The sequence below is a fragment of the Citrus clementina genome, unplaced genomic scaffold (genome assembly GCF_000493195.1).
Source record: "Citrus clementina cultivar Clemenules unplaced genomic scaffold, Citrus_clementina_v1.0 scaffold_9, whole genome shotgun sequence".
In the NCBI taxonomy this organism is placed as follows: Eukaryota; Viridiplantae; Streptophyta; class Magnoliopsida; order Sapindales; family Rutaceae; genus Citrus; species Citrus x clementina.
The window spans coordinates 2,430,796-2,457,207 of NW_006261964.1; the positions used below are offsets into that span (position 1 = coordinate 2,430,796).

The following is a 26,412-nucleotide window of genomic DNA, read 5'->3' on the forward strand; positions in this document are numbered from 1 at the left end:
TATTATGATCATAAAGTTCACGAACTATTGGGAAATAGATTCACTAGCAGTTAAAAATAGAAAAACATTCATCAAGTTTTAGGAAAAGTTTTAGGAGCATGTAAATGTATTTATCAAATGCTTTAATTATTTTGCGTCCAAAGATAAGTTAAAGTACAATAACACAATAACTATCAACAGTTCATGTCTACGATAAAATTTACTTGATCTGAACCATTGGAAGAGATGATAATTTTCTGCATCATACAAATTTTTTTTTTTTATTTTGCAATGTGTAAGATACAATGCTTCATTATAAATTTATCCTCTCAAATAATTGTGAAATGTGCTTATTTTCTGAACTGCTATGTTCTTATACCATTTTGAGACCATTGTAGTTCTCATAATGCATGGATTCACCAACTTGATGTGCGGAAATTAAAAGGAAAATGATCAAAAATACAAAACAAGATTAAAAAGGGGGAAAAAAAGATATGTTTGAGCCTTAATCATAATAAAATGTGGCAATAGTTGGAAACCATTCCCTCTTTTCATAGGATCCATACAAGTACAAGCTCAAATAGTAGAACATAACAGAAGCAGTGAAGCACAAAGGTACTAAATCAGCTACTCTATTAGTGTCCTCCATTTAATTGCTTTCCTCATGCAATTTGATAGGCCTTAGAAACTTAATTCCATCATCGGAATTGACCCACCAGCTGCCACAATTTGTTGCTCCATCTGCAACCATCAATCAATTCATCATTAAAAATAAAAAATAAAAATTAGTAATCATAATTAGGCTTTCGGGCTTTCAGCTTTCAAGTAAAAGTCCATTGCACTCACCCTGAATAAAGTTTCAAGCTTGTTCTTGACAAGGCAGTACTCTTGCTTCACTTGCTGCAAACAACTCATGCACCTGTAAAATTCAACAATCTTTAAAATTAAAAAGAAATGTAGAAAAATATTAATTCATGGTAATATCCTTTAATTTCTGACCAAAAAGAAAACTCACCCTTCAATGTTCTGTTCCTCACAGAAATTTCTGAAAGCAACGCAGGCATTTTTAATTCTCTCTGCACCTATGCTGTTAGAAAAAAGAAAGCACCCTTTTCTTGTCAACAAATTTGAAAAAATGATCCCATCAAAGAAAAGAAACAATTTTGCCATTACAATTTTATTTTTCGTACTGATGCCTCAGTTCTGATCTAAGTCAATCATCATTATTGCTTATTTTTCTTTCTTTGAGAGACTTGAGCCAATTTCAATTCTAGGCTCCAGATGTCAAGGGCATCATTGTGCAAGTGTTTTTGCTTTCTGAATAGTACCTTGAGCTGCTACCCTTCAATTGATGAACATGGGAATCAACCATTTTGAAGTCTATAGTTGGCTGATCACTATAAAACAACAGCAAATACACAAGAAAAAACCAAAGCAGATAGTAAATAGAAGAAGGAAAGATAAAAAAAAAAAAAAAACAGAAAAGGTAGAACTTTTAAGCAACAACAAAAGCAGAGAAGCAGTTTGAAAGAGGGAGCTTACAGAACCCTGGTGAGATCATTGACAAGTCTTTCAGAATCAGCAAAGAAAAGTGAGACAACTTCAGCAACAAAGTCTGGGTTGCTTTCGTCTTGAAGTTGCTGAAGCTGTAAGAACTGATTATCCAAAACTCCCTTCTCTCGCCAAGAGCAAAAACAACAAAATACAACTCATCAAAACCATCAACAAAGGCAAAAACAAGGAATACAAAAAGAACCAAAAAGAACAAAAAAAACCCATGTTGCTATACCTCCATGAACAAGGATTTTGTGTACTCCAGAAGCCTTCTTTGCATCTGACCCACCTCCATGTCTCTCTTGTTCCTATTCTTCCCTACACAAAATACAAACAATCAATAATAGCTTGGGGCTTGAAAAGCAGATCCTGTGTTATTATTGCACAACCCAAAGAAGGTGTATATATACATAGATATAGATAGATAGATAGAAAGTATGTTCCTTGGAAATGATTTGACGAATTTAATGCACATACCAGAGTTAAAAACCAAACTGTCTTGTAGCAGTACTAGGAACTAAAGAATGGTCTATTAATTACAGCACCTGCTTATGTTTATCTGGATTTGTGCTCTCTATTTGGATTGCTCTCTTTTTCTTCTCATAGAACTACAGAAGAAGAATCACAGCCCCACCACCATTTACTTGCTCTTACACTTACGCCATTTATTAGCATTTAAACAAACAAGGAACCCCACCATCTTTTCATTCTCTCTCCTTCATTTCGCCACCTCTTGTGCCGGAAATATTATTTTATTTGTAACCTTGTTTCTCTCTTCCATTGTTTCATTGAAACTATTGGTCTTCATTGAACCTCACACGTGAGTTTATAACGCATAAATGACTTTAAAATAGTATATTAACAACAATACGCTGTTGGATACAAAGCCCTTCACTCTCAGTTGAAAATTTCAAATATTTCACTGTTAGTACTTTAAGGTAAACAGTAGTGTATAAAATAAATCAAAACTTAGGAGATAATAACGAATATTTGGGAATTAGTAATTGAAAAGTTTGAAAGTTTGAGTGCTCTATCAGATAATATTGTGTTGAGTTATTCTCTTTTAAGTTTCAAAATATTTGAAGCATCTCTAAGATGTGAATTTGAGACTATACATTGTTGTATAACTAGAGCTAATGGGTGGATCGCATGTGTGAAAGATCGCACTAGCAAATGACTCTAATAAGTATAGAATATCTTCTTTTCTTTTTTTTATTGGTTTTCAACCTCTTCTAGATACTTCCTGCTGAAGATGAGGAACAAGATTTGAAATGGGAAAGTTTTTTCAAGGTGATGCACATGTTTTTGATACATTTCACCTACTTTCATGTAATTAATATTTTGGATGTTGAACTGACAATGAAACAAGAAAAGTGACATGGGTCAATTTCTCCACGTTCATAATAGCAGATAGATCTATCAATGGTTACTGGATCTGAGTTCATCACACTTGTAGGGATGTTATTATTAATTACAAAATCATTCCATGGTCCTGCCTTATGTCACCGAAAAGAACAAAATGAAAAAAATGGTCCATGCAAAGAATTAAACCAGGGATATAAATAGAATAACTTGTCCCTCCCAATTGTGCAGCTATCAAATTCATGACACAGTTCCTGTCGCGACAAGCTGGAATTTTGCTCTTAACACTTTGTGGTTTATTGGTTATCACATCATATGGAAATGGAATATTAAGCAGTCATTTTCTTATCTTGTTTCTTTCTTTTCTATTTTTGCCTTGTTTTACGTGCTAGGAAATTTTGTTGAAATTGCCAAACTAAGGAGAAAAATATCAAGTGGTTGCCAGTGTTGAATGATCCCCCGCGGCCATTTCTTTGTTTAAGATCCCTGAAGTTTATCCCAATGGACAATTAGACTTTTGTAATTTCAAAAATTAGCCATTAGAATCTTACCCTTTCAGAAATAAACATTCAAATACTATTTCGTAGGTGAACTTTGCCCATTTGAACAAGATAAATATATCATAGTCCATCAAATTAATTTTAATTTTTGTGTTACAGTATATGTTATAAATGCTCTTATCTCCATTTAAATAGATGTAATTTTCTGGTTAAAAGGAGTCTGAAAATCCATTTCTAAAACAACGAAGTCTATTTCATTATTCGGTCTTGAAGTTGAAAGAATCTTGAAATGGCACAGCCAATCCTAGAGACAGCTAATTTTGATTTTAATTAGTTGGCTTACTACAAAATAAGAAGGGGGGACAGCTGGATTTGAAGATATGCCCTTCATAATCAAAACCCTTTTGAATTTTAATGCAAAATGACTCGTGGACTTGGCTGGTTTGGCTTTGTTTCTTTTATTTGGACACCATGTTTATGGAGGGAGAATCCTCATCATTTCCTATGTCCTCCATTATATTATGGATTATCTGTATTTTCTATTTATTTATTTGTTATTATTATTATTTTTTTTTTTGGGTGAAATGATTTGTGTGGCTATGATTCTCCTCCTTTTATTATTCGTATACATCATGCAAGATTTCTTTCATCGTCTAAAGTGCATGCATTTTCCCATTAGTGATTAGATGGATACTACATTATCATTTCAAATAAAAAAAACTGTGTTATTTGATTAGAGAATTTGAAGATTTGTGATGTGAAAATGTTGCTATGATCATTTCAAGGCTATTATTGTTTTCACTTTTTAGCATTGACGCTGTGAAAGTTAAGTTGTGTTTCCCAAGTATTTCGCAAGCACTTACAACTCAACTTTAACAATATAGTTGAAATAGCAGTGGTTGCTTTAAGAATTATAACGGAATACCAAATTAAGCCTAAATTTAGACAATAAGCAAGGGCTTAAGGCTTTTGCTGTGGACATTGCCTGGAAAACCGATTCATCTGGAAGAGTCCTGCAACTGAGATATAGTTACATGCCTGTACGGGGGCTAATATTATTATGAACATGACAGCCCATTTGTGATTATAAAGAATTTTATTGCAAGATTTCGATGAATGAGTATATCGACCAACCCTGATATGAAAGCGCTGACCCTATCAGAATCGGTCAATCAGATCAGCACAACAGCCATTCATGAATTGGTCTTGTGCAAGCGCCGCTTTGGGATTGAAGCTTCTTTCACTCAGAATGCTTTAAAAATAGTGTAAAAGATATGATTGAGATTCGTTTCAGTTATAAAAAGAAAGCAAAACCCTGAAGATAGAAATGTTTATCATGCCGTTGAAGTTCTTATTTTATTTCCTTTTATTTTTAATAGCTTTGCTTTAAAGCTAGGGAGAAGGGCATTTTCACTTTGAAAAATGGCAGAATCCGCTCGGGTTTGACCCTTAATAAACACACTAACAAGTGTTAATACCAATGCTTGATATCAATATGACAAATCTTAAGTTTTCTCTGATTATGGTTGTCATAAGGGCCCATCTGTAACTATTGCTATTGTATGCAATATCACACAAAAAAATCATGTCACTCATAACTGGCTGTTTCATCAGAAAAATGGGAAAATAGAGTACAGAAACCAGGAAGTGGCAAGGGGAAACAAACTTTCTATTGGAAATGACATCAATTTAACACTGTTCGTCTAACCATCGTTTAAGGTTATCTAGTATTACAAGCTGCCAAAAATTGGAAGATACAAGGGAAACACACAACTGTTAACAACCCAACAGATATTAATAAATAACGCCCCAGAAAGCATAATGGATGCTCCTCTACGAAAAGCACACAATGCGAGACTAGCATACTTTACAACTCCTCCTGCAGAACCCGGGAAGTTGTGCAGATCCAACCATATACTCTGGATTCTTGGTGCATTCACCTAGTGCAGCCCATCTCTCACAACTTGCATTATTATCTGTGCAGTCCCCACCTTCTTCCACGATCTTGTCGAATGAGTCAACATGAATCCACTTTGTTGCTGACCATTTCTCTCCTTCGATGACCGGACAACCACTATGGAGACTTACTGGGTCTGGAATAGCGTTCGTGTGGAGACTGAAGAAAAGAAGAGCATCCCCTCTTCGTGGCTTCACTGTATATTTCCAAGATGAAAACAAAAAGACCATCAAAACATTTCAAACCGCTGTAAATGCAAAAGTAGATGTCAAATTCGCAAAAGCATATAAATATGTCAAATGGCACACCTGCAATTCCTTTCTTAGCACATTCAGAAAGATCGTCATTGGTAGCAGGAGTTCTGCGACGTGGAGGTTCCTGCTTGCAAATTGTTGTATGAACAGAGAAATGTCAGTTTTTACAACAGGTAACAAAATGTATAATAAATATCTTCAGTGCTATGCTCTAGTGTAAAATTGATACCATTAACAACCCATCTTGTTTATGTTGCGGGTTCGAGAGAACCAATCAAAGACTTACGAGAGAATGGCAAATCCGGAAAGTGAAAAATTATTGCCAGGAGTAAGGAAGTATCTCAAAAAAATTGACTGAAACTATGCATTAAACTTGTTCTCATTAAAGTGAGTAGGGCACTTGAACTAACCTCAGCATTGGGAAATACTGTCTCACCACCTTTAGCAACATCGGAAAGATACATTAGCACAGTTGCTAGGCGGTGTCCGCCCCGAACAATATTAACCTTGTCAGAGAAGTAATCATAATGTGGTTCATATTTCTGTCCGTGCTCATACCTTAGTACTTGTATGTCTTCCCCATTTTCTGTAAATCAAGAAAAAGAAAAACTTGTTATGCCCATCCCTAAGGAAATAAACAACCAAAATAGGGAGCTTATCATTTCACATAATTACACAACAACAGCGATTTATTCTTTAGCAAGATGCTCCCCTGACTACATCAAGAAATAATTTGATTCATTTGAATAATTATGGAGTTAGAATATGTAATTTTTGTAAGAATATGATAAAAAGAAAGATTATTTAAAAGTATTTTCATGATACCACAACCTGACAAACAACACTGTTCAATGTTTATCATGCGGAAGCAACTTCATTTCTCCTTTGAAGTATCTGCAAACAGAAAATTCCTAAATGAGCCTATCTAGGTGCATTATCGATAGCCATCCCTCAACCAGATTCATGAGTCCAATGTAAGGACTGCTTTCCTCCTTTCTATAAAAAATTAACAAAGGAGGATATAACATAGAAACTAGACTTTACCCAAATCCCTCACTTTCTACATCAATCAAGTAGTTTGATTCCTAGATGGCTGGCAGTCTAACTACCCCAATGCTTGCAATTGTAACTCGAAACAATGAACATGGAAATACTTTCTCCAAGATTTCAACCTGCCTAGTCGAACACAAGGACATTGGGATATATTAAAAATCCTAAAAGTTAATTAGACAACGCAAGTGGTGTACATAATTAAAATGACTAATTTAGAATTAAAATTTATATTAAATTTTTTTTTCTCAAACTGTCGTCTGATGGAACAGCATGAAGATATCTAACAATTTGATTAAAGAATACAGAGAACAGAGTTTTAATTGTTTAAATTCTATAATTTTGAACCATAAATAATCAGATGAATAAAGATATGTAATGAAGCTACAGCATTAATAGTTATTAGTCTTAATGTGATTCTTATAGAAAATGCAGAAGCACAACTAGAACAGAACACCAAAAAAAAAAAAATACATATTACACACCTTTTGGAAGAAACGTCCATGTTGCAATCTTGTCCTCTATACCAGCAATAATAGCATCCTAAAAAGGGGAAGAAAATGCTTATACTAATGCATATCGAGAAACAATTGACAATCATATGAAAGGAAAGCAGTTGTATCATAAATTTTCTAAGCTGCCCATGTCATCTTACAAAACATCAAGATACCCCTTATGCACCTGAAAATGTGATTCAACTAATCAAGTTCTGTTGCTCTATAATAACATCAATGAAGATTCAGTCATTCATGCACTGTATTAATGGAAAACAAGTATGTCACTAGGTTTAACTCATGAAACTAACCCCATATGTATCACCAATCTCCTCAGTTGCAATGTATTAAGAAGGAATGTTAGTAGACATGATAGGCCTCCAACTAACAAGGCAAGTTCATTGAGTGCAACAAATGTCAAAGAAGGAAAATATCTTGGTATGCAGAAGATCTCTCTGCCATGACAAATATTCTACAGTTGCTCATATTCCCGTGTTTCTCATGTGCATTATGCTTAAACATTTAAGTAACAGTATTAAAACCAGCCACAGTTTAACATGCAAACAATTATGATTATAATAAACAACAATAACAAGCAAGAAAAATCATGCGTACATATAATCAAAGCATAAACAACATCAATCAATGAAAAAAAATTAAACAACCTTTCCTTTAGGTATAAAGGTCCCAGAACTTGTTCGAACATCGCTCAGCTTGCTCTCTCCACTCAAATTATCAGCAACTGCTGATCTCTTCAGCTGAGATTTTGCCTAATCACAAAATTAACCAACTCAATAAATCAAAATACAATAACTATGCAAAAATGAAAATTCTCATTCATTTTGATAACATTAAGCTAAAAGTCAAAGTACCCACAAGATTAATCAAGTGATCGCATTCTAAGTCTGTGAGAAAACCCTCGTACACAAAGGCCCTGCAAATCATCAGATTGATTATATGTATATATACTTTAAAATATATAAAAAAAAAACGAAAAGAAGAACATTTGAAACTAAACTGATGTTGTGGGGGGTTGGGGGGGGGATGAAACTTTTGATTGTTTTTGCATAAGTTTCCAGGCAAGCAAACAGAAAACAATTGCAGAAAATAAATGGTGATCACCTGGGTTTCCAAGAAATTTGTTTGACTTTAGATGGGTTGATAATGGCGGTAGAGCTGAAAGATTTGCGAATTAACAACGAGAAGGAGAGCAGGAAGAAGAAATTTAGAGAGAGCCTTGTGGGAGACATGAGCGTGGATTGGATCGATTATGAGAGACGAGGGATTTGAGATTTTCCGACAAAATGTTAAACTCAATTAAATGCTACGGATTCTGATTCGTTTTAACTGTCACTACGAGACTCAAACACGAATACGATGGTGATGACGTAATTTCAATCTGACAGTTGACCACAACGAACACCCAGTTGCTACGACGCCGTTCTGAAAAGCATTTTTTCTTTGAATAAATTTAAAACATTATTAAAAACATTACCAGTAAGAAAAAGAATCATTAAAAACGGGGTTACCATTTTTCCAGGAGTAGTTCAAATGTTCAATCGATTGTTACAATGAATCAAATTCACACTCAACTAAGTTGACCTCTAAAATGTTGATGACGCGTCTTCATATTATTGGTAACCTACTCTCATACCTACTCTTTAACATCAAGCCAAATTTGAATCAACATATCCTCCCCCTTTAAAACAGGAGACACACTTAATTTTGTCCGTGCTTGAAACAATCTTATTGATGCTAAAATTAAAGCTTTTGGCAGAATTATTGAAAGCAATCAATTGCATTGGGTAGAAATCAAGCAAAATATTCTACTGGGTTCAGTTGACCTGGTAAATGTTTCCTCAGCAAGTAACAGTGTAAAAAGAAAAATGAAACTCAAATCTTCTTGCATGCATGGTGCCATAATGTAAATTTCAAATTTAATCTAAACGATCAGGAAGGAGTTCAGGGTTAGCTAGCCCAACTATGTCAAAAGAGGGAAAAAGAAAAAAAAAAAACTCTGTTTGCCTGATCAGTCCTATTAACACAAGGTCCCTTATAAAGATGGTTAACAAAAAATCATATGCCTCTTGTGATCACTAAACACAATTCCAAGTTACAGAAACAATTAATGAGGCTCTGCATTGTTCATTCTCCCTCCCTCTTCCAACCTGACTTGGTTTCCAGGTGAAGCTCCCCAGAATTTTGCAATATCCCAGTTCTGAAAATTTCTCGACGACTAATTTTCGTTTAAACTATCGGTGTCCTCGCCTAAAACAATCTCCATGTGTCGGTTTATATCGTTCACATCTAGTTCATTTAAGCTGGCTGAGTTGAATTCTTCGGCGTCGAAAAACTCCTCGGAGAATGTCCTTTGAAGGCGTCTTAACGACTGGTTTTCTTCAATAATTTGTCCCAAAGCTTCTTCATCACCTTTTAGGGCTTGCACAACCTGCATCAAGTCATCAAAATTATCTCTTTTGTTGTTTGACCAACCATTCTTGTGTTGCAAGAAACTAGCTAGATTCAATCATATTACTATTATTAGGGATTGGCATGATTGTCTTTAATTCAAAATCAAGTTACAGAGCTTTCTGTCGCATAAAAGAACATGCCTTGCTCATTTGTGGTCGACAGGCTGAAGTCTGATTGATACAAGCAGAAGCTATCAATAGCAACCGGGTCAATTGCTCTGTATTATAGGCATCACCAAGTGTTGGATCAACGAGCTCCTTCATGCTACTCTTTTTGAGCAAAGGTTTGGCCTGCACAGAATCTTTTATTAAACTTGTTTTTGCCATCACAATTCTACAACGCTAAAATTTGTTATGATATGATGAGATCTTGGCAAAGAGAAGCAAGCCGACATACCCACATCACAAGGCTTTTCTGCGAACTATCTAAAGCTTGCCGCCCTGTGATGATCTCTAATAATAGCACTCCATAAGCATAGACATCAGTCTTCTCATCCGCTATACCGTGCATGAAAAACTCAGGTGGAAGATATCTGTCATAACCAAAGTATTTCATATGAGATTATTTGGCTTAAATAAAAATGTTTAAAACATATGAAATCTATATAAAGATCTGAATTACAAACCCGAATGTGCCTTCAATTTTTGATACAATATGATGAGTCCATTTATCTGGTAGCCACTTAGCTAGCCCAAAATCAGATATCTGTATCAAATTTGGAAAGTTCCCAAATTAAGCTAAGAGGTCAAAGTTTTAAAGAAAGTTAACCATTTGATCTTAAAAATGGTACCTGAGGCTGAAAATCCTCTGTAAGCAAAATATTTGCAGCCTTGATATCTTTATGGATGATTCTCCTTTGGCAGCCCTCGTGAAGATAGCAAATGCCCTCAGCAGTCCCAAATGCAATCTTATACCGTATGTCCCAATTTAGCTTCTCCTTTGGCCCTAAAATTATTGTCGTAATAGAAGAGATTGATAAATTTATTGGATAGAAACTCGAGAAATTTTTTAATTATGAAAGGCTTAAACAGATGACAAACCATAAAGTAAGGATGCTAAGCTCCCATGGGGAGATAGTTCCAGAATAAGGTGCATCCCTCCTTCAACCCCATAACCGATCATTTTAGCAATATTAGGATGATCAACATGAACTATGATCCCAAGCTCGGATAAGTAGTCAGTGGTCATCTCTTCTGGGGAACCTCTTGTTAGTCGTTTAATTGCAACAAATTGCCCATCTTCCAATTGTCCCTTGTAAACTTCAGCATAGCCTCCTTGCCCAATCAAATTTTCTTTTCAAAAGAAAGATAATACTTTGTCAGCCTAGTGATTATTAACCAAAAGGGAATGATAAACCTTTCAAAAAGTACTAATTCAAACTGTGTAATTTAGTTGTGGCAAGAAGGACAAACCATGGCTGAAGTTGTCAGTAGCAGCTTGGAGCTCTGAGAGTGCAAAGTTCTTCCAGCCAGGTTTCAAATAACAAAGTTCGGCATCAACCAAAGTAGCATTAAATGACAGGCCTCTGGACCCTCTAATTCGTTTTGTTTTCCTTCTTGTGAGCTTAGGGGCATTTTTTGTGACACTTTTTGGGATATTTTTTGGGGCACTTTTTGGGGCACCTTTTACAGAAGATAAAGCTTGAAGCTTCGTCTGAGGTTTTTTCCACATATTAAAGAGGCCCGGCAAATGAATAGCAGTAAACATACCGTGATAAACTGATTCTGAAGAAGTACTAGCCTTGGAAGTAGCAGTTTCAGCCTCTATGCTTCTTGTGTAATCCACAAGAACTTCTTCTGAAGAGTCGTCGTCTATGCCCTCCTCATCCTCTTCCATTGCTAAAGATACCGAATCTAATGTGACATACTTCTAACATTACTATAAAGAATATCATAACACCATGTCAAAAAGCAAAAAAATTAATGAATATTAATTGTACCTTGAGATAAAGAAGAGTTAGACAACCCCGATCGCGAACTACTGCCGACAACAGAAGTAGCAGCCTCGTGTTCTTGATTTTCACTGGTAGTCATTTCGTGATTCTCAGTGTTAGCCACCTCTTGATTTTCACCGGGAATCATTTCTTGATTCTCACTTTTAGACTTATCTTGATTTTCTCTAGTAATCGTTTCTTTATTCTTATTCTTAGTGTTAGCCTTTTTTCTAATTTCGCCGTTGCTGCCATCACAAGAAAACAGAATATATGATTAAAAAAGGAAAAAAAAAATTCCTTAAGAGATGCATAAATGCAGATTCAAACAAGCAGTATATCAACCCAACATCCCGATTATGTGAAAGATATATATTTATACATATATGTACGAACCTGATCAAATCATATTTATTCATCCAAGAGGAAACGAGTTTAAAACCGGAGCTGTAACGTATATGCATTTCAAATTATATTTATAGCAAAGATCAAGCTCAATAGCTATTATGATTCAGAAGCTAAGGACCTTGGACAAGCCGAAGGTTCTCAGACAACTCCCATAAAAATTCTCAAAAGCTGACAAAACCAGAGAGAAAGAAGATTGAGAAACCAAAAGAGAAGAAGAAGGGAATATTGAGAATGAATATGCTCGCGTCTCTTCTGGGCTCAGAAGAGAGGGAAATGAAATAGCGGTTGTCATGTTTTTGCCTAAGCTTGTTTTTATTATGCAAGTTTATTTTTGACAATTCAGCCTATTTTCATGCTCAAAAATCGGATGTTAATGTGATTTGTTATGTGGATAGACAACTACATGAGCTAATTGATTAAAAAAATTAGTTAAAAGTTGATGGAATAATGGGGGCTTGTAGGCAAGCACGTATGCAAATTCTCTCGTGGCACGCAGCTACAGAAAGCATAGTTCCGGAAATGGGGGTTCCACTCTATTGGGTATTTGACACCTGTCCTTTTCAATCCGCGGGAAAAACACTGAAAGAGAATCAAGTAACGGTTTTTCCAAAGTATACGATTACTTGGTTTCCCAGTCTCCGAGACCTAGCTAAAAATAATAGAAGTACAACCTTGCAGCAATCCACAAAATGTCACACAAGTTCATGATTCAGCTTTGAGTACCAAGGAATTGAAATAAAGCTTTTTCATATAATGATATAAATGTTCAAGTTGCTTATAATTGCAAATTTAAAATACGATCTTGGAGAAGCTTTTGGGAGGTGGCCAACACGAGTAGAATTTCTCTGGACTTCACCCAAAGTTGTATAACATTCTAATGTGTATTATTATTCTATTCATCAAAGATCAAACTGAGACAGAAATTGCATTTTAACAAAATGTGCAGTACAAGACTAGTCATTCGAAAGTGTTCATTACACTTGAATTATTTGTTGCTTTACAGAAAAAATGTGACAAAGGTTACAATGGATCAAAACTAAAGCTTACAAATTCAGGGTACAGTTTCAGTGAACATTACGAGTGATTAATCCCTCAAATATCGTGTAAAGGTCCTTGTTTTCAGGACCGAAAACCTCGTCGGTCTTCCTTAGAGTCTCCTGATTTTCCAGAAAAACAGCAGATACAAATGGGTTAAGAAAGCAATTCACAACAGAAAGAAATATGTGAGACAGAAAGCGAGAGTAGTTTACTTCTTTTGTCTGCTTATGGGCATTCAATTCCTTGACATTTGCCAGAAATATAGCAAACTGCTCATAGGACAATCGATTCCTGATAAAAACAAAAGAAAGGGTATAACTCCTGAGTCTTAATGGGTCACAAGTTGTAATTCAAGCAGAGGCAAAATCTTGAACTTGCTTTCAGTACAAAATGTAATTCAAACAAGAGCATGTATAAAATGATCTAGTGAGTCTCAATATCCAAAAATGAAAAAGAAGCAAAAAATGACAAGCACGGCAAGCAACTTTAAGGGCAAATGTGTGCATGAAAAACTAATACTAGCTATGGGACTTGAAAAATTAGGTGAAACAACTCAGAGCAAACAAAATATTGCCTGTTACTCTGGTTTCCAGAAAAGTAGGACCAATTCAGCATTATTGTCAAGTCGGCAGTAATGGTGCGTTTACTTCTTCGGAATCAGAATGAATTGGGATCAAAATGGACTAGAATCGGAAAAGAGAAATGGGACTTAGAGTCAGTTGTTTACTTGAGCTACATGAATCTAATTCAAAATGAACCGTATTCTAATTAATGTGTTTACTTTGTCTTATAATCCAGATGGAATGTTGCAAGAAACTAAAATGCCCATAGTTACAATTATGTATTTATTCACTAACAAAATAAAGAGTATCATTACCACTTTTATTATTACTAGAATGGGATTCTCATTCCTCATTCCCAAATTTGTGGGCCCCACCCAAAATCCATTTCCATTCCTTTATATTTTTAGTAAGTAAACATTCTCATTCCCTAATCCAAGAAGTAGACACACCGTAAGTATATAACACATGAAGTTACTAGAAATGGTAACCAATTATTCTTTAACGAATGTAGTGCAAATGTCTACACCAAATAAGCAGCACAAGCCTTAAGAACGACTGTGCCAGGGTTGGATATCCATGGATTTAGCCTGATTCAGTGTTAGTTTTTAACAAATTAATGGTTCCTCAACAAGAAAGCCTTGACTTTAGAAAGTTTTTACCTGACTTGACGGAAGAATTCCTTCCCATCAACTCGTGTTTTCCCTGAAAGATGGAAAGGAAAGAAAGACATGATATGTGCTTGTTAAATAACAAGATCACTGTTTAGTTAGGCTGCTTTTAAAGCATTACTAGTAAAGGTGCTTCTACAGCGAGAATAAAGCAGACATTGATTTTGTTGAGTGGTATCAAATAAACATCCTTGGAAGTCTAAAGAGCTAAAATGCTAATTACATTTTCATCTGTCCAAAGAGAAGATTATGGGGAAAGAAGAAGAACGACAACAAATGTAGAACTAAGAGGTGCAAATCAACTGTTTATGCCAAGGAATAGGGCTTCAAAAACTAACATTTTAGGTGTATCTTCACAGAGGAATCGAACCAATGATCGAAGCCCCAAGGGGACAAAGCAATATGATACCACATCAGGCCTTATTCTAGGAGAAAGTTCTCAAGCTTACCAGTTTGTGATCCTGACTCAGAGCTTGATATTGAACTGTGCGATGAGTGCACAGAAGAAAGTATAGATGACCTATCATCAAACATCCCTCTTGAGGTTGAAAATGAAATTGAATGTCGTCTTGGAGACACCGGTTTAGGCGTTTTCGTGGGAGATACTGAAGCTGATAAACTAGGTGGTGACCCAGGGGGAGTCAACCGAGGAGTGCTTGTTTGGGATGCTAACACGAAGCCACGTGAAATCCCAGGTCTGGAGGCTACGTCACAATTAACAGAATCAAATAAGAAAGAAAGCAACGGATGAATTGTAGCAAGCTTATTTGCTAGACTTTATATTTTTCATTACAACACCACATTTATCCATGCCGATCCATTAACAAAAGGAAAGAAAGGGAATTAGCATGGGCTGTGGTTAAGTGTCCCTGTTGTTAATATTAAAAGATGTAAACATTACCCATGTCAAAGATCTCGACCTACATTCTGGCTCTCGTTCCTCTGCAAATGAAGAATTTCCACCTTCTGATATCTGACTATGCACGGAAGAAGTTCCGGTCGGTGCGATGGCAGCATCGTCTTCTAAAAAAGAAGGGAAAAGAATGAGGATTTACATAAATTTTTACCAAATAATTACTATTTTTCATGTCAAATAGTACCACATCACCTAACCAACCAATTTGCTGCAAAGTGTCGCGTGTTCTTAAAACATCCACCCAATGTTCAACTACAGCCTATTTTAACTAACCAGCACTGGACACTGAAATCCATTACTGGTTTGCAAGCTTCATCCATTTTACTTAGCAGGTACACAATCTCAAAGACACAAAAACTAATCGTTTTACGTTTTCGCATATCATCAAAAGCCATTCTCAATACAATGTAAATATAAGCAATAATAAAACGTATACCATTTGGGGTTGGCTTAGCAATTCGAGTAGCCCCTGTCTGCGGCAAATTATATATATATATATTAGAAAAAAAAATCAATTGATTGTTCATTAATTAATTCATTAATAAACTGGAAAATAATAGTTAAATGAGTAACATACCGAGGCATCTTCATCGTCTTTAAGTGATTGCACGAGTGTTTTCCTAAAAACCTCCAACTACGCAGTACATAAAATATAATAAAATAAAAATCATTTCACCAGTTTGAAATTCATATGCATGCGAAAATTAATAAAATCAAAATAAAAACAAAAATGCTCAAACCTTTGAGACATCTCTTTGAAGCTTTCTAACAGTGTTGGTCAACGCTTCGTTTTCTTTACTCAACCTCTCCTGTCGCAGAAAAGTCAAAGTTAAAGCTTTTTTGTTTTTTTAATTTGATTTTTTTTAAAAAGAAAAATTGTAGAGGTGTGAAATTTTGCAAGGAAGCGGGCCGGGTCGGACCTTGTCGGCTTGTGCTTGACCGAGTTTGTCGGAGAGGGAAGAGTAGATTGACTCGATTTGGGATTGGAGTTCGGCTATGCGGGAATCTTTCTCGGCGAGCTGCGCGCGTAAAGCGGAGTGTTCGGATTCGAGGTCGGAGACACGTGTCGAGATGGCAATGGAAGTGATTTTGCGGGCCACATCGAGTTGCTCGAATGGATCAGACGGTAGTACTTGCAACACCTCCTCGGGTAGATCGAAGGTACTACCTGCTCCTGGTTCTTTGGCTAACATTTCTCACACTTCTTCTTCTTCTTCTTTTTTTAATTAATTTTAATTTAGTGGAGAGTAAGTCAGTTTAACTCTATATAAAAATATATATATATAGTATATCCGTTCATATCGTTTTATGATGTAAGTAAGATTTAAGAACCTCATGGGAGTCTGGGATTGGATGAATGGATCCTTTTTTTTTTTTTTTTTTTTTTTTTGGGGGTAATTGTTTCAATTTTGCGATTTCGGCTTGAAACATGTGGTTTGTGAATGGATAGGACATAAAAGAAGACAAAACTACAGTGGTGTTGTGTTTCGGGATTTTGTGCCAATGTGTCATTTTCTCAAGCACACATCCTATTAGTTTTGTTTCTACGTGTTTTTTTTTTTTTTTTAAATTTTATGTATAGGTTTTGTTAATAAAGGAAAAAGGGCATGAATTGATGATGATAATTAACGGCTTGGAATGAGTTTTCAAATTTCAAGTTGAGGTGTTTTTGTCTTTGTACTGTGATTTAGAGGTAATTATTATCAAGTTAGAAATATAATTACTGTCGAGTAAGGCTGTAAGAGTAGATAACATTTGGGGGAAAAGAATGGGGAGCTAGCATTACTTATCTCCAGGTGATTAATTATTTTGCTTTTTTGTATGGGTATGATTTGAGTCTTCATGTATATTAGTGGATTGATTTTATTTATTTATTTATAAAAATTATTTAAAATAAATTGAACCATTCTAACTTTTCATAGGAATTTCTATATATATATATATATATAAAAGGTTGGACCACTCTAAGCCTATATAATTTTATTAGATTATCTGGAGCTAGTCTATATGACAAGTTCAACTAATTTAAACAAATAAAAAGTTTTAAAGAAGAGTTTCAATATTTGAAAACGGGAGCCCCTATGTTACAATTAATGTAACATACACACTCAACAACAACCACATAAATGATGGACCCACATAATTTGTGTAGTTGTTGTTGAGTGTGTATGTTACATTAATTGTAACATAGCATTTGCCTTTGAAAACCCTTCTATTTCTTTCACTAGCTCTCTCCTTATTCAATTAACCTCACTATTTTTATAATTATCATCGTTAAAAGATGAAAATATAATTTTTTTTTTAAAAAAATAATTCCCGAAAGCCCTAGTCACTCTCCTCCACCATTGTCACCATCTCAAGCCACCATTCTCGATCGTTCATACCAATCTCAACTGCTTTATTGGCAGCCCATTTTCATTATTTATCCTTCATTTAATTAATAAATGAGTCCTATTTCTATTACTAGTAGGTCAATTAGTGACTAGGAGTTAGTGGTACGATGGTTTGAGGCGGTAACGGTGGTGGTGGGAAGTAATTAGAATTTCTAGCATTATATTTTTATTTTAATTGTTTTTTTTATTTGATAATCAAATAATAAGAGCTGTTGAAAAAAAAAATTAGTACGTCAAATATCAGGATCAGGCTACGGTGTAACTGTGGTACCTGACATCCAACTGCTGTATGTAACTATAATACGATACCGCAGTTACACCACAGGTTTCTCCCAAATATCATCGCCTTTGAAAAAAGTTCAAAAAAATAAAACGCTCTTTTGAACGGCCCCAAAGGAAAAAGAGATTTTGCTGAATGGGGTCTTAGCTGCATCAGTACTTGCCCATATACGCTCAAGAAGGGGACATTGGATACCATTTCCAGTTGAAAGGGGCCAACGTGAAGTCATGGCGATTTTCTGAGGGGAGTTGGTACACAGGCTATACAACGAACCTTCTCCACAACATTAAACAAGAATTCTCGTTTCTTTATTCTTAGCTCATGTCATGTGCAAAGGAAATTATTTGTGTAAGTATTTGGATAATAATATAAACAATTGTGCACAAGCAAATATTGTGAAATGGCATTATTGGCTATAAAATTAAAAGCAGAATTCGTGAGTCTGCTTGTCGGCTGTAGCCCAAATCTTGCTTCTTATCTTTTAAAGATATATGATATGTCTACGTCTTACCTATAATAAAAAATAAAAAATTAAAGGTTACAAACAAATAAAGAAAATAAATTAATCTCTTGGAAATGGGTCTTGTTATGTTGTCCATAACAAATTATTCGTTTATAATTTACTATATTTTTGTTACATACATGTAATAAGTCATCATAACATGAATGGCATAACTAAAAAAAAAAAAGACATAAATCATACGTATAATGAAATAGTTGTTACTAACAACAAAACAATTGTTATAAATAACGAGAGATGGAGTAGGTATAAGGTGTAGTTGATGCACCATAATCACGCCTCTAGGAATTATAAATTAGATCTGTTTGATATGCCGTATCTAATGGTCATAAGTGCTTATTTAATTTTATAAGTTCTTATAAAAAATATTGTTCTTATTTAGTTGTTTTTTTAGTTGAGCTTTTGAAGCTTAATAGGCTACTTTGACTCTAATAATAAAAACTTAAATTTTGGGATTTTGGGTGTAAATGTTGAATTTTTTTTTTAAATATTAGAAAATCTAGAATATTCTCTACTTATTTGATGATCTTATTTTACTTTTTTCATAACATAACTTTAAAAAACTTGTTTATTTAAGTAATTTTAAAATTTTTAATAAAAATTTTTATTAACGACTAAATAACTAATTTTTTTTAGTAAAAACTCTACTTAAATAAATTCTATTTTATACCAAATGAAGCCTTATTATATTTTATCGAACTAACTACCGGTCACTATTACCGTGTGTTTATTCAAGAAAACTTTATATTGAAGAATTAAAGAGGCGAGTTCCCATTGCTTTCCATTCTCTTTGGCTTTTAAACAATAATCCTGTTCCTTCCTTCAACCTTCATGGCAATCACATGGAATCCACAAAAGCAATCATGCACACAAATAAAAATAGATTTAATAGAATAACCCAACTTGGACCCAAAGTCTTCGAGAAAGAACAAAGAAACACCTTCACTCACAAGGGGAACTATTAAAAAATGCCAATTCAACACAAACAAAAAAAACATGTCAATTCAACTTATGTGAAGTGAAGGCCTTCTTTTTCAGCACACCTATCAAGTAATTTACACGGCATCTGGCAAAAGCAAGCCAGCTGCCCAATTCTTCACGGGTGACCAAATCATTTTCATTCTTTGAAAAAGAAAAAAAAAAAAAAGCATATACTTTATAAAGTACCATGATTCGCAACAACTTTAACTTTTAATCTATTCAATTTAATATTTTTGTATTTTGAATTTCTTGTTTTCCATGACTCTATAGTCTATGGGGATGTTTCCACTGTACTTTCCAAAGTCCTGTTTCTTTAAAGTTAAAGAGAGTTAGATTGGAGACAAGAGAGCATCGTTGCCTCCTTCCAAACTATTCTCATTTTCCATTTTAAATACAAGATTATGGTACCCGTAATCCTCAAAAGTTTTCAAGATTTTTTTTTTCTCTTTTCTTTATTTTGTTCCGGAAAATTATTGGAGAAAAAAGTGGGTACCTATAATTATCAAGTTCCACTCATTCTTTGTCATTGAAATCTATAATTACTGATGAGTTGGAACTTATCAGGATTTAAAGTGTGATTTGATCAACAAAATTACAGTCAATAAAAGCCAGGCTTCTTTTACTTTTCCTTTTCACATGAATTAATTAGTTGTTCTCAATTATTATTACCTTTTTCTTTTTTAAAAAATAAATATTTAAACACCCTTTATATATTCTTACATCAGTTACTTGATTAAGAAATATTGCATAATCAAATGAAATTGAAGATGTTGAATCACATCAAAAAGGAAAATTTCTTTTTTTTTTTTCTTTAATCTCTTAGTTTGCCTCCTTCTAAGTGGGAATTATTATATCACAAATTAGTAGTTGGTCCACTCCTCTAAACTTTGTTGGCAAAGTTTATAAATCTAGCCTAAAAGATTTGCGTTATTATAAATCCATTATCTTTTAGTAGCAAAACTCATAAGTTACAATCATTGACTAGATCAACAGAATAATTTAACCAAAAATAAAAAATAGAGTAACACTACTCGTGTATGAAAGATAGACACAGGAAGGTCTTTTCTTGGTTCATTATTTTACTATAATACACTCCTGAGACAGCTTCCTTTTTTAAAAAAAATAATAATTATTATTATTATTATCAATAAACAATTAAAACTAGCTAATATAATATATACAAATGTACTTAGATAGATGAGTGGCCATAATGCAATTCTCTTTAATAAGGAAACAGTGTTGCTCAATTAATTTAATTAGTGAATACTTGTTTCAAACAGATTAGATAATTTGAAACCTTCGTGAAATAATGTGGCCAAAACTAGCATTATCCAATTTTTCGATAAAAAAAATGGAAGCATAATTAGAAGTCCCAAAAAAAAAAAAATATATATATATATATATATATTGTGTCATTTTTGGCTAGTGCATAGATTTGGCCTTGACAGCATTCTTTCTTTGACTTGAGAAGTATGAAGATGTATCAGACCAAAGCCTCGATAGAATTCTTTCTTGGTCAAATTGATTTTTTATGGGTAAATGAAATTAATTATTAAGAATTTAGTATATATTTGTTTGGAAGAAATAGTAGGAGAAGAGAGAAATCGAAAATAAAGAGGGAGAGAAAAAATAAATGAAAAAAATAGTCAATTGCATTTTTATTGTTTGGTTGGATATGAAATTCATCTTTTCTCTTTATTTTTTTCTCCTCTTCTTATTTTTCTTCAAACCAATGTAATCCAAATATCTTAATTGATGTTTTGTCTAATCTAATTTTTATCATAATTATTTTTGGATAAAGCATCATGACGATAATCTTTTCACCCAACTGTGGTAATAAGATCTTAATAATTGAAAAAAAAATTTCAATGAATGGAATTGAATTTCTGATCTACTAGTTTATTAATAATATTCAGTGCAAGTAAATTAACTTCTTAATTGTGTTAAAAGTTAAAAATATGCCACAGCCATTGAAATAATAAAATCAATGTTATAATTGATGGTCACAAATTCCATCGTCAATCAAACACCATTAATGTTAATAAAAACACCTTTGCTTAACAACAAAGTCACCGCTAAACAGCTAAGGAGCATATCAATTAAAGCCACAAATGAACGATCATTAATTATTCTTATCACTAATTATTTTTCCTAAGATTTTTAACGTATTATTTTATTTATTTTAATTTGTTTTTTTTTTTCACCTACGGAAATTACAATTAATCACCAGAGAAGCACCAGCTGCCCCGCTGCCCCCGCAACTTGATAAGACTTGCCAACACCACACTAGCCGTACTACGTGGCAAAGCCAGGAAATGTAATTATATAAAAAGACACAACTATCCCCACACTAGTGGTCCCCACACACCACCTAAATCATTTCATTAAAATATCGAAAAATACAACTAACCTCCTCTCCACTAACGCCGTTAAAGAAAGCAGAGAGAGACGCAAGCAGAAGACAGCGAAACCAAACCCTAAACGCGGAGGAAAACTAACAGTTTCCGTGTAAAGACTTTTCAAAATCGGGTCCCACCAACGACCCAGTCAGTCAGGTCAGCTGCAGCCCACATGTCACTTAAATAATCAAACCAGGACCAGCCACGTCCCTATCGCTTCTCTCTCTCACGCGTCATTGCACCAAAAGTCGGTGCTACCCTTCCCTCCTACCCCACCTTCTCTCTCCTCCTTCATTTCCCCTATATAAATTCAGCTCCCAAGTACGTTCTTTCATGCCTTAACACGCACAGAGCAGATTTGTAAAAAGAAAAAGAAAAAAATAAAAAAAAAACCTCCTCATCTTTTTCCTTCCCATAATGAAGAGGTTCTAGCAGCGATTTATAGTAGCGATTAGCGAAGAAAGAAACAAAAGAGACTCGATTCAGTTGTTCTTGAGATTTTTAATATATTTTGGATATATCATTTTTATAATTTAATTTAGTTTCTGTTTCGTTTCTTTTCTTCTTCAACCATGGGAACTGAAATTTTACGGCCACAAGATTGTCTGGGCGATCGGATCAGATTTAATCCGGCGATGTGTTCTCGCCGGAGAAATTATGGATACTCTAACAACTCCAATTACAGCGGTAATTACCATAGCAATAGACCGAACAACCGGAGACCGGCGGTCCGTCATGAGAAGCCGGATCAGAGGAGGCAGCAGCGGGCTCAATCGGAGCCGTCTATGCCGAGGAGGGCGTCGGCTTCTGATGATTCGAAGTCGGTGAGGAGATCGAGTTCTGATGATTTTTTAATGGAGAAGGTGACCATTTTGAGAAGAGGAGAGTCGCTCGATTCGAAGATAAAGACCGGCAACGGTGCCGGGGCGACGTCGTCGAAGAAGGAAGGTAATAGTTTGGTGGTTAACGGTAGCGTGCGGACAGGTCGGTCCCCGGAAGTGATGCCTAAGATCCGGATCGTCGATTTTAAGACTCCGATGGCTGGAAAGACCGATGTGTACGCCGGATCGGCGTTCGCGGTTTCTCCGGCGCCAAGTTCGTTGCCTTTGCCGTCGTTTTCGAAGAAAAAACAGATCGCGGTTGACGACTCAGCAACTCGAGACATCAAGCGTTTGCTCCGGCTCGAGCTATGAGATCTGGTTCAAGAGCCGGGGCCGTCTTGAACCTTTTAACTTAAATTCGTGTCTGTATAACGTGTTCCTATCGATTTTCAAGGTCCGATATTCCTCGCGATTTTTTTTAAACGGGGAAGGGTAGATTTGAAAATAAGGGAGAAATGCGGGGCGAATTAGGAATTATATCGTGCTTGTCGTTTGTTGGTGTTGGTGGTGGTGTGTTAGAGATGACGTATTATCTACGGGTCGTAAGGGTAAATTAGGGGGCGGCGGTTGTTGTATTTATGGGAATGGGGTAAAATGGAAGAAGAGTTAAAAATGAGGGGGTTGGATTTATATTTTATAATATGGGTTTAAAAAAAAGGTCGGTGTGAAGATAATGTGATGGGTTGGTTTTGTATGTACTGTATGTGCGGTCTGAATGCTTTTCTGCTCTGTCGTGAATTTGTAAGAGAGATTTCCCAAAATCTCCTTGGTAATGTAAAGTCCAGATAAAAAATTAGGGAAAATTAAGCAGATTTCTAAATTTATTTGGCTTTCCCTTTTCTTTCATGATTTTTTTTTTCTCGTTTAATGTCCTTTTCACTCTCTCTCTCTCTCTAATAATTATTGTTGGCTGGCAGAAAAGTAAATAAATTGAGCAGATTTCTGGATAATTACACGAGTCTAGATTTCCGGTTGTAATATTAACTTTCGAAAAAATTCTGGACCATTTGATTATTATTATTTTTTTTTGGGGGATTATCTGTTGGATGATTTTGTGTGGTAAGAAGGATGCCTTCGTTTTCCTTGAAGATATCTATTCAGTTTGTAGTGTGATACATGCGCAATTTGGTATCATGACAGGCTGTGAAAATTTGTCTGATTTTATTCGGACGTGGATGCGGATGCTCCACCAAAACTTCGGTTTTTCTTTTTTCAACTAAACCTTGATTCAATTAATTCCGAAGTTGGTTTTGGTTTGGTTTGGTTTGTGATTTGTGATGGTGCAGTCCGTGTCGTCATGATCTCCCCACCCCCAACAAAAGTCCTTTTGTTTTACTATGGCTGGTATTCTTCTTGCAAAAGTAGCCTACAAAAAGTAAAAGTACATGATAAAACAAGGAAATGATGCTCTCTAATCTCTCTACACTCTAGTCTTCTCGAATGTTCTGTGCCAAAGCAAAATGTAATTTCCCTTTCTTTGTTTCTTTAAAAAAATCCCCCTCTGGAAATTTAAGAGGATCAAATTTGAGGGGAGCATTGTCCATTTTAGATTTTAATAGTCTCCGAACCAAAGATTGAATACTTAGATGATTGTAATATTGTCCAGCGATTTTGTGTGAAAATGCATTAGGCATTTAATTATTTTCTATTCAGATTTCAGAAGGGGAATGACCCACAAATATGAAAATTATAACATCGAATTTTTTTTAGCTAAATTGAGATTTTGAGATCACCTAGTTGGAATGTTTTAACAGAAATTATTCCAACATTTCTTTGTTCAAATTAAATAGTCCCCTCATCAAACCAAAATTAAACTAGCAGCTGTTAAGATAAAAGACCAGTTGCTGAATAATTTTCTTAACAAATAGCCCCTAATAAAGTATTGCGAGGTTTAATTTTTTTTCTTTTATTATATAAATATTAGAGAGAAAGGTAGTCTTCTTTTTTTTTTGAAATATAAATAGAGTAAATATTCTTAAATATCAAAAAGAGTTAAAATCTAAACAGCATTATATAAAATTAACTTTGATAATTTTTTTTAATATACTAATATTAGTTTAAATGAATTATGGTATGAGCAATAATATCATGTAATTAAAAAAAAAAAAGACTACCTATTAGCGAATGTGGTTTGTGGGCTTTGAGCTGGCGCGTGGATGTGCAGGCGATTTCGTTTGTTAATCACTTGGGTTGGCTACATATCTTATAGCCATGTTTATCCCGCACGCACCAAAAAAAAAAAGAAAAAAAAAAGCATTTTTTCAAAAAATCAAATGAACTTTTGTTTGGTGTGTTTTTCTTCAAAAAGACAATTTGGTCATGTAGAATTAAAAATTGGGAGATGGAGAATTAGTTTGTATGAATAACAAGAGGAAATAAAATGCAAATAATTAAAAATCGTTATTTACGGGTTATGGGGTTTATTAGAAATAAGTAAAGAATAGAAAGAAAAAAGTAGAGGAATGTATATGAAGGGCACTTTTGGAATTAGATAGGTACTGTTAGAATTATTTTAATTTTTAAAATTTCTTAATGGGGAATTTTTAGAGGCCGGGTTTGTTAGGAAATTTGAGGAGTGTTAAAAGCTCAATACTCTTTGATTGCATTGACAAGAGTCATGAACGTTTATCTACATGCATATTAGCCCAAATATTTAATATTTGGGTTTACATTTTAGCCCAAAAATCTGAAAAGTACGCATTTTATGGCCCAGTTTTATTTTACATAAACACACTCATAGCCCAGCACAGCAATGTCCAAAACATATGATCTGAAATTGTTCTTCTAGAAGCAGAATATATAAATCATTGTCAAAGTCGACGCGTATTTTGCGGGATATTTAATCAAATATGTCGTAATAGTTGAATTATCATTAGATACGCTCTGATTTTGTGATGGTATTAAAAAACGTATGATTGATAGCTACAATAGACTGCAATAAATGTATGCGTTAGTAGATGATTATTATTCAAATTCATTCATTTTCTAAAAGGATTGGTAGTTAAAAAATAAAGAAAATAAATAAGTTAAATTATATCCATACATTATCATTTAAAGACACATGGTACAAAATCTTTAAAAGTTCATGAGAGCTCAGATAAGGAGAGAATCTTTATCTTTTAAAGAATCAAAACAATTTAAAATATTTATACTCCCCTTTTTCATCAACATTCATCAAACTCCTATATCGGTATGTGTGTGTGTTTTTTAATTTATTTATCTTGGAAACACACAATTCACTCAACATACATGACTCAGGCCCTGTTTGAGATTGCTTTTGGGAGGCTTAAAAGTGATTTTAAAAATTTAAAAGTTAATTTTAGTGTTTCGTAAAAAAAAAATCAAAATCACTTTTGTCAAAATCAGCTATAAGAAGGGTTAAATAGCTTTTAGATTCTAATTTTAAAAATTAATTTTATTCTTTAATACAATTTCATAAATATTTTTAATTATTATCTAAACCCAAAATTATCTTTATTCAAATTGAAAAGAAAATCAATATTTTAATAAATTTTTATAATAATTCATCAATATAAATTTATTAATATCAATTTGTTGGTCGAATTATTATTAAATTTGTTTCACTATATTATAAATTTAATTATTAATTGTTTTAAGATAAAAAGTAAAATCAATATATTATAAATTTTATTTTTTAGTAAAAATTATTATAATACACAATTAAAAATATTATATGTACATGTTTTTATTTGTATAAGTAAATTTTATCTTACATTATGTACATTCTAATCATTTATTTTTTCTCAGCAATTTAATAGTAGAATTTACCAAATATCTATAACTGCTTTCAAA

At 34.0% G+C, this 26,412-nt stretch overlaps 5 protein-coding genes across 8 annotated transcripts; 1 reads left to right on the forward strand and 4 right to left on the reverse strand.

The window, feature by feature from the left end:
* Positions 1-491: 491 nt before the first annotated feature.
* Positions 492-2,181, reverse strand: LOC18032320 (histidine-containing phosphotransfer protein 1). The gene is made up of 7 exons (XM_006419671.2): positions 2,011-2,181; positions 1,769-1,851; positions 1,522-1,652; positions 1,308-1,376; positions 995-1,066; positions 826-898; positions 492-720 (listed from the first exon to the last, which is right to left on the reverse strand). The coding sequence occupies exons 2-7, from the start codon at positions 1,826-1,828 to the stop codon at positions 661-663; spliced, it is 465 nt and encodes a 154-aa protein (XP_006419734.1). The 5' UTR covers positions 1,829-1,851; positions 2,011-2,181; the 3' UTR covers positions 492-660.
* A 2,862-nt stretch (positions 2,182-5,043) lies between these two features.
* On the reverse strand, positions 5,044-8,800 carry LOC18032316 (probable prolyl 4-hydroxylase 4). 2 transcript variants are annotated; one of them, XM_006419674.2, is made up of 8 exons: positions 8,680-8,800; positions 8,273-8,593; positions 8,027-8,084; positions 7,816-7,920; positions 7,142-7,199; positions 6,017-6,192; positions 5,661-5,730; positions 5,044-5,548 (listed from the first exon to the last, which is right to left on the reverse strand). In XM_006419674.2, the coding sequence occupies exons 2-8, from the start codon at positions 8,398-8,400 to the stop codon at positions 5,253-5,255; spliced, it is 891 nt and encodes a 296-aa protein (XP_006419737.1). In that variant the 5' UTR covers positions 8,401-8,593; positions 8,680-8,800; the 3' UTR covers positions 5,044-5,252. The 2 variants fall into 2 exon arrangements, with proteins under 2 accessions (XP_006419737.1, XP_024046142.1); XM_024190374.1 differs by lacking the exon at positions 8,680-8,800 and having other exon boundaries at positions 8,273-8,610.
* A 270-nt stretch (positions 8,801-9,070) lies between these two features.
* Positions 9,071-12,148, reverse strand: LOC18032314 (receptor-like cytosolic serine/threonine-protein kinase RBK2). The gene is made up of 9 exons (XM_024183773.1): positions 11,949-12,148; positions 11,562-11,800; positions 11,035-11,475; positions 10,663-10,914; positions 10,413-10,567; positions 10,248-10,327; positions 10,019-10,154; positions 9,763-9,912; positions 9,071-9,599 (listed from the first exon to the last, which is right to left on the reverse strand). Exons 1-9 carry the CDS (start codon positions 12,014-12,016, stop codon positions 9,387-9,389), a joined length of 1,734 nt encoding a protein of 577 aa, XP_024039541.1. The 5' UTR covers positions 12,017-12,148; the 3' UTR covers positions 9,071-9,386.
* A 766-nt stretch (positions 12,149-12,914) lies between these two features.
* On the reverse strand, positions 12,915-16,649 carry LOC18032308 (uncharacterized protein At4g15545). 3 transcript variants are annotated; one of them, XM_006419676.2, is made up of 9 exons: positions 16,066-16,649; positions 15,886-15,954; positions 15,723-15,779; positions 15,582-15,618; positions 15,154-15,249; positions 14,679-14,933; positions 14,221-14,263; positions 13,211-13,289; positions 12,915-13,117 (listed from the first exon to the last, which is right to left on the reverse strand). In XM_006419676.2, exons 1-9 carry the CDS (start codon positions 16,336-16,338, stop codon positions 13,025-13,027), a joined length of 1,002 nt encoding a protein of 333 aa, XP_006419739.1. In that variant the 5' UTR covers positions 16,339-16,649; the 3' UTR covers positions 12,915-13,024. The 3 variants fall into 3 exon arrangements, with proteins under 3 accessions (XP_006419739.1, XP_006419740.1, XP_024039538.1); XM_006419677.2 differs by having other exon boundaries at positions 15,154-15,252; positions 16,066-16,648; XM_024183770.1 differs by lacking the exon at positions 14,221-14,263 and having other exon boundaries at positions 13,030-13,117; positions 15,154-15,252; positions 16,066-16,647.
* A 5,408-nt stretch (positions 16,650-22,057) lies between these two features.
* LOC18032306 lies at positions 22,058-23,445 on the forward strand. The gene has a single exon (XM_006419679.2). The coding sequence runs from the start codon at positions 22,291-22,293 to the stop codon at positions 22,909-22,911; it is 621 nt and encodes a 206-aa protein (XP_006419742.1). The 5' UTR covers positions 22,058-22,290; the 3' UTR covers positions 22,912-23,445.
* The last annotated feature ends 2,967 nt before the right edge of the window (positions 23,446-26,412 follow it).

What these genes read in the sequence shown, in the direction of transcription:
- LOC18032320 (XM_006419671.2), bottom strand. Translation starts at nt 1,828, where the DNA reads ATGGAGGTGGGTCAGATGCAAAGAAGGCTTCTGGAGTACACAAAATCC. An exon ending in AATGATCTCACCAGGGTTCT is followed by an intron (nt 1,377 to 1,521) that starts GTAAGCTCCCTC and finishes GTTGTTTTATAG; the next exon opens with TGATCAGCCAACTATAGACT. An exon ending in GAGGAACAGAACATTGAAGG is followed by an intron (nt 899 to 994) that starts GTGAGTTTTCTT and finishes TGAATTTTACAG; the next exon opens with GTGCATGAGTTGTTTGCAGC.
- LOC18032316 (XM_006419674.2), bottom strand. Translation starts at nt 8,400, where the DNA reads ATGTCTCCCACAAGGCTCTCTCTAAATTTCTTCTTCCTGCTCTCCTTC. An exon ending in CAAATTTCTTGGAAACCCAG is followed by an intron (nt 8,085 to 8,272) that starts GTGATCACCATT and finishes GATGATTTGCAG; the next exon opens with GGCCTTTGTGTACGAGGGTT. An exon ending in CAGTATTTCCCAATGCTGAG is followed by an intron (nt 5,731 to 6,016) that starts GTTAGTTCAAGT and finishes ATTTGCAAGCAG; the next exon opens with GAACCTCCACGTCGCAGAAC.
- LOC18032314 (XM_024183773.1), bottom strand. Translation starts at nt 12,016, where the DNA reads ATGCATATACGTTACAGCTCCGGTTTTAAACTCGTTTCCTCTTGGATG. An exon ending in CAGAGGATTTTCAGCCTCAG is followed by an intron (nt 10,328 to 10,412) that starts GTACCATTTTTA and finishes AATTTGATACAG; the next exon opens with ATATCTGATTTTGGGCTAGC. An exon ending in AAAATTGAAGGCACATTCGG is followed by an intron (nt 10,155 to 10,247) that starts GTTTGTAATTCA and finishes TGGTTATGACAG; the next exon opens with ATATCTTCCACCTGAGTTTT.
- LOC18032308 (XM_006419677.2), bottom strand. Translation starts at nt 16,338, where the DNA reads ATGTTAGCCAAAGAACCAGGAGCAGGTAGTACCTTCGATCTACCCGAG. An exon ending in GTCAAGCACAAGCCGACAAG is followed by an intron (nt 15,955 to 16,065) that starts GTCCGACCCGGC and finishes TTTCTGCGACAG; the next exon opens with GAGAGGTTGAGTAAAGAAAA. An exon ending in GAATTCTTCCGTCAAGTCAG is followed by an intron (nt 13,290 to 14,220) that starts GTAAAAACTTTC and finishes TGTTTTTATCAG; the next exon opens with GAATCGATTGTCCTATGAGC.
- LOC18032306 (XM_006419679.2), top strand. Translation starts at nt 22,291, where the DNA reads ATGGGAACTGAAATTTTACGGCCACAAGATTGTCTGGGCGATCGGATC.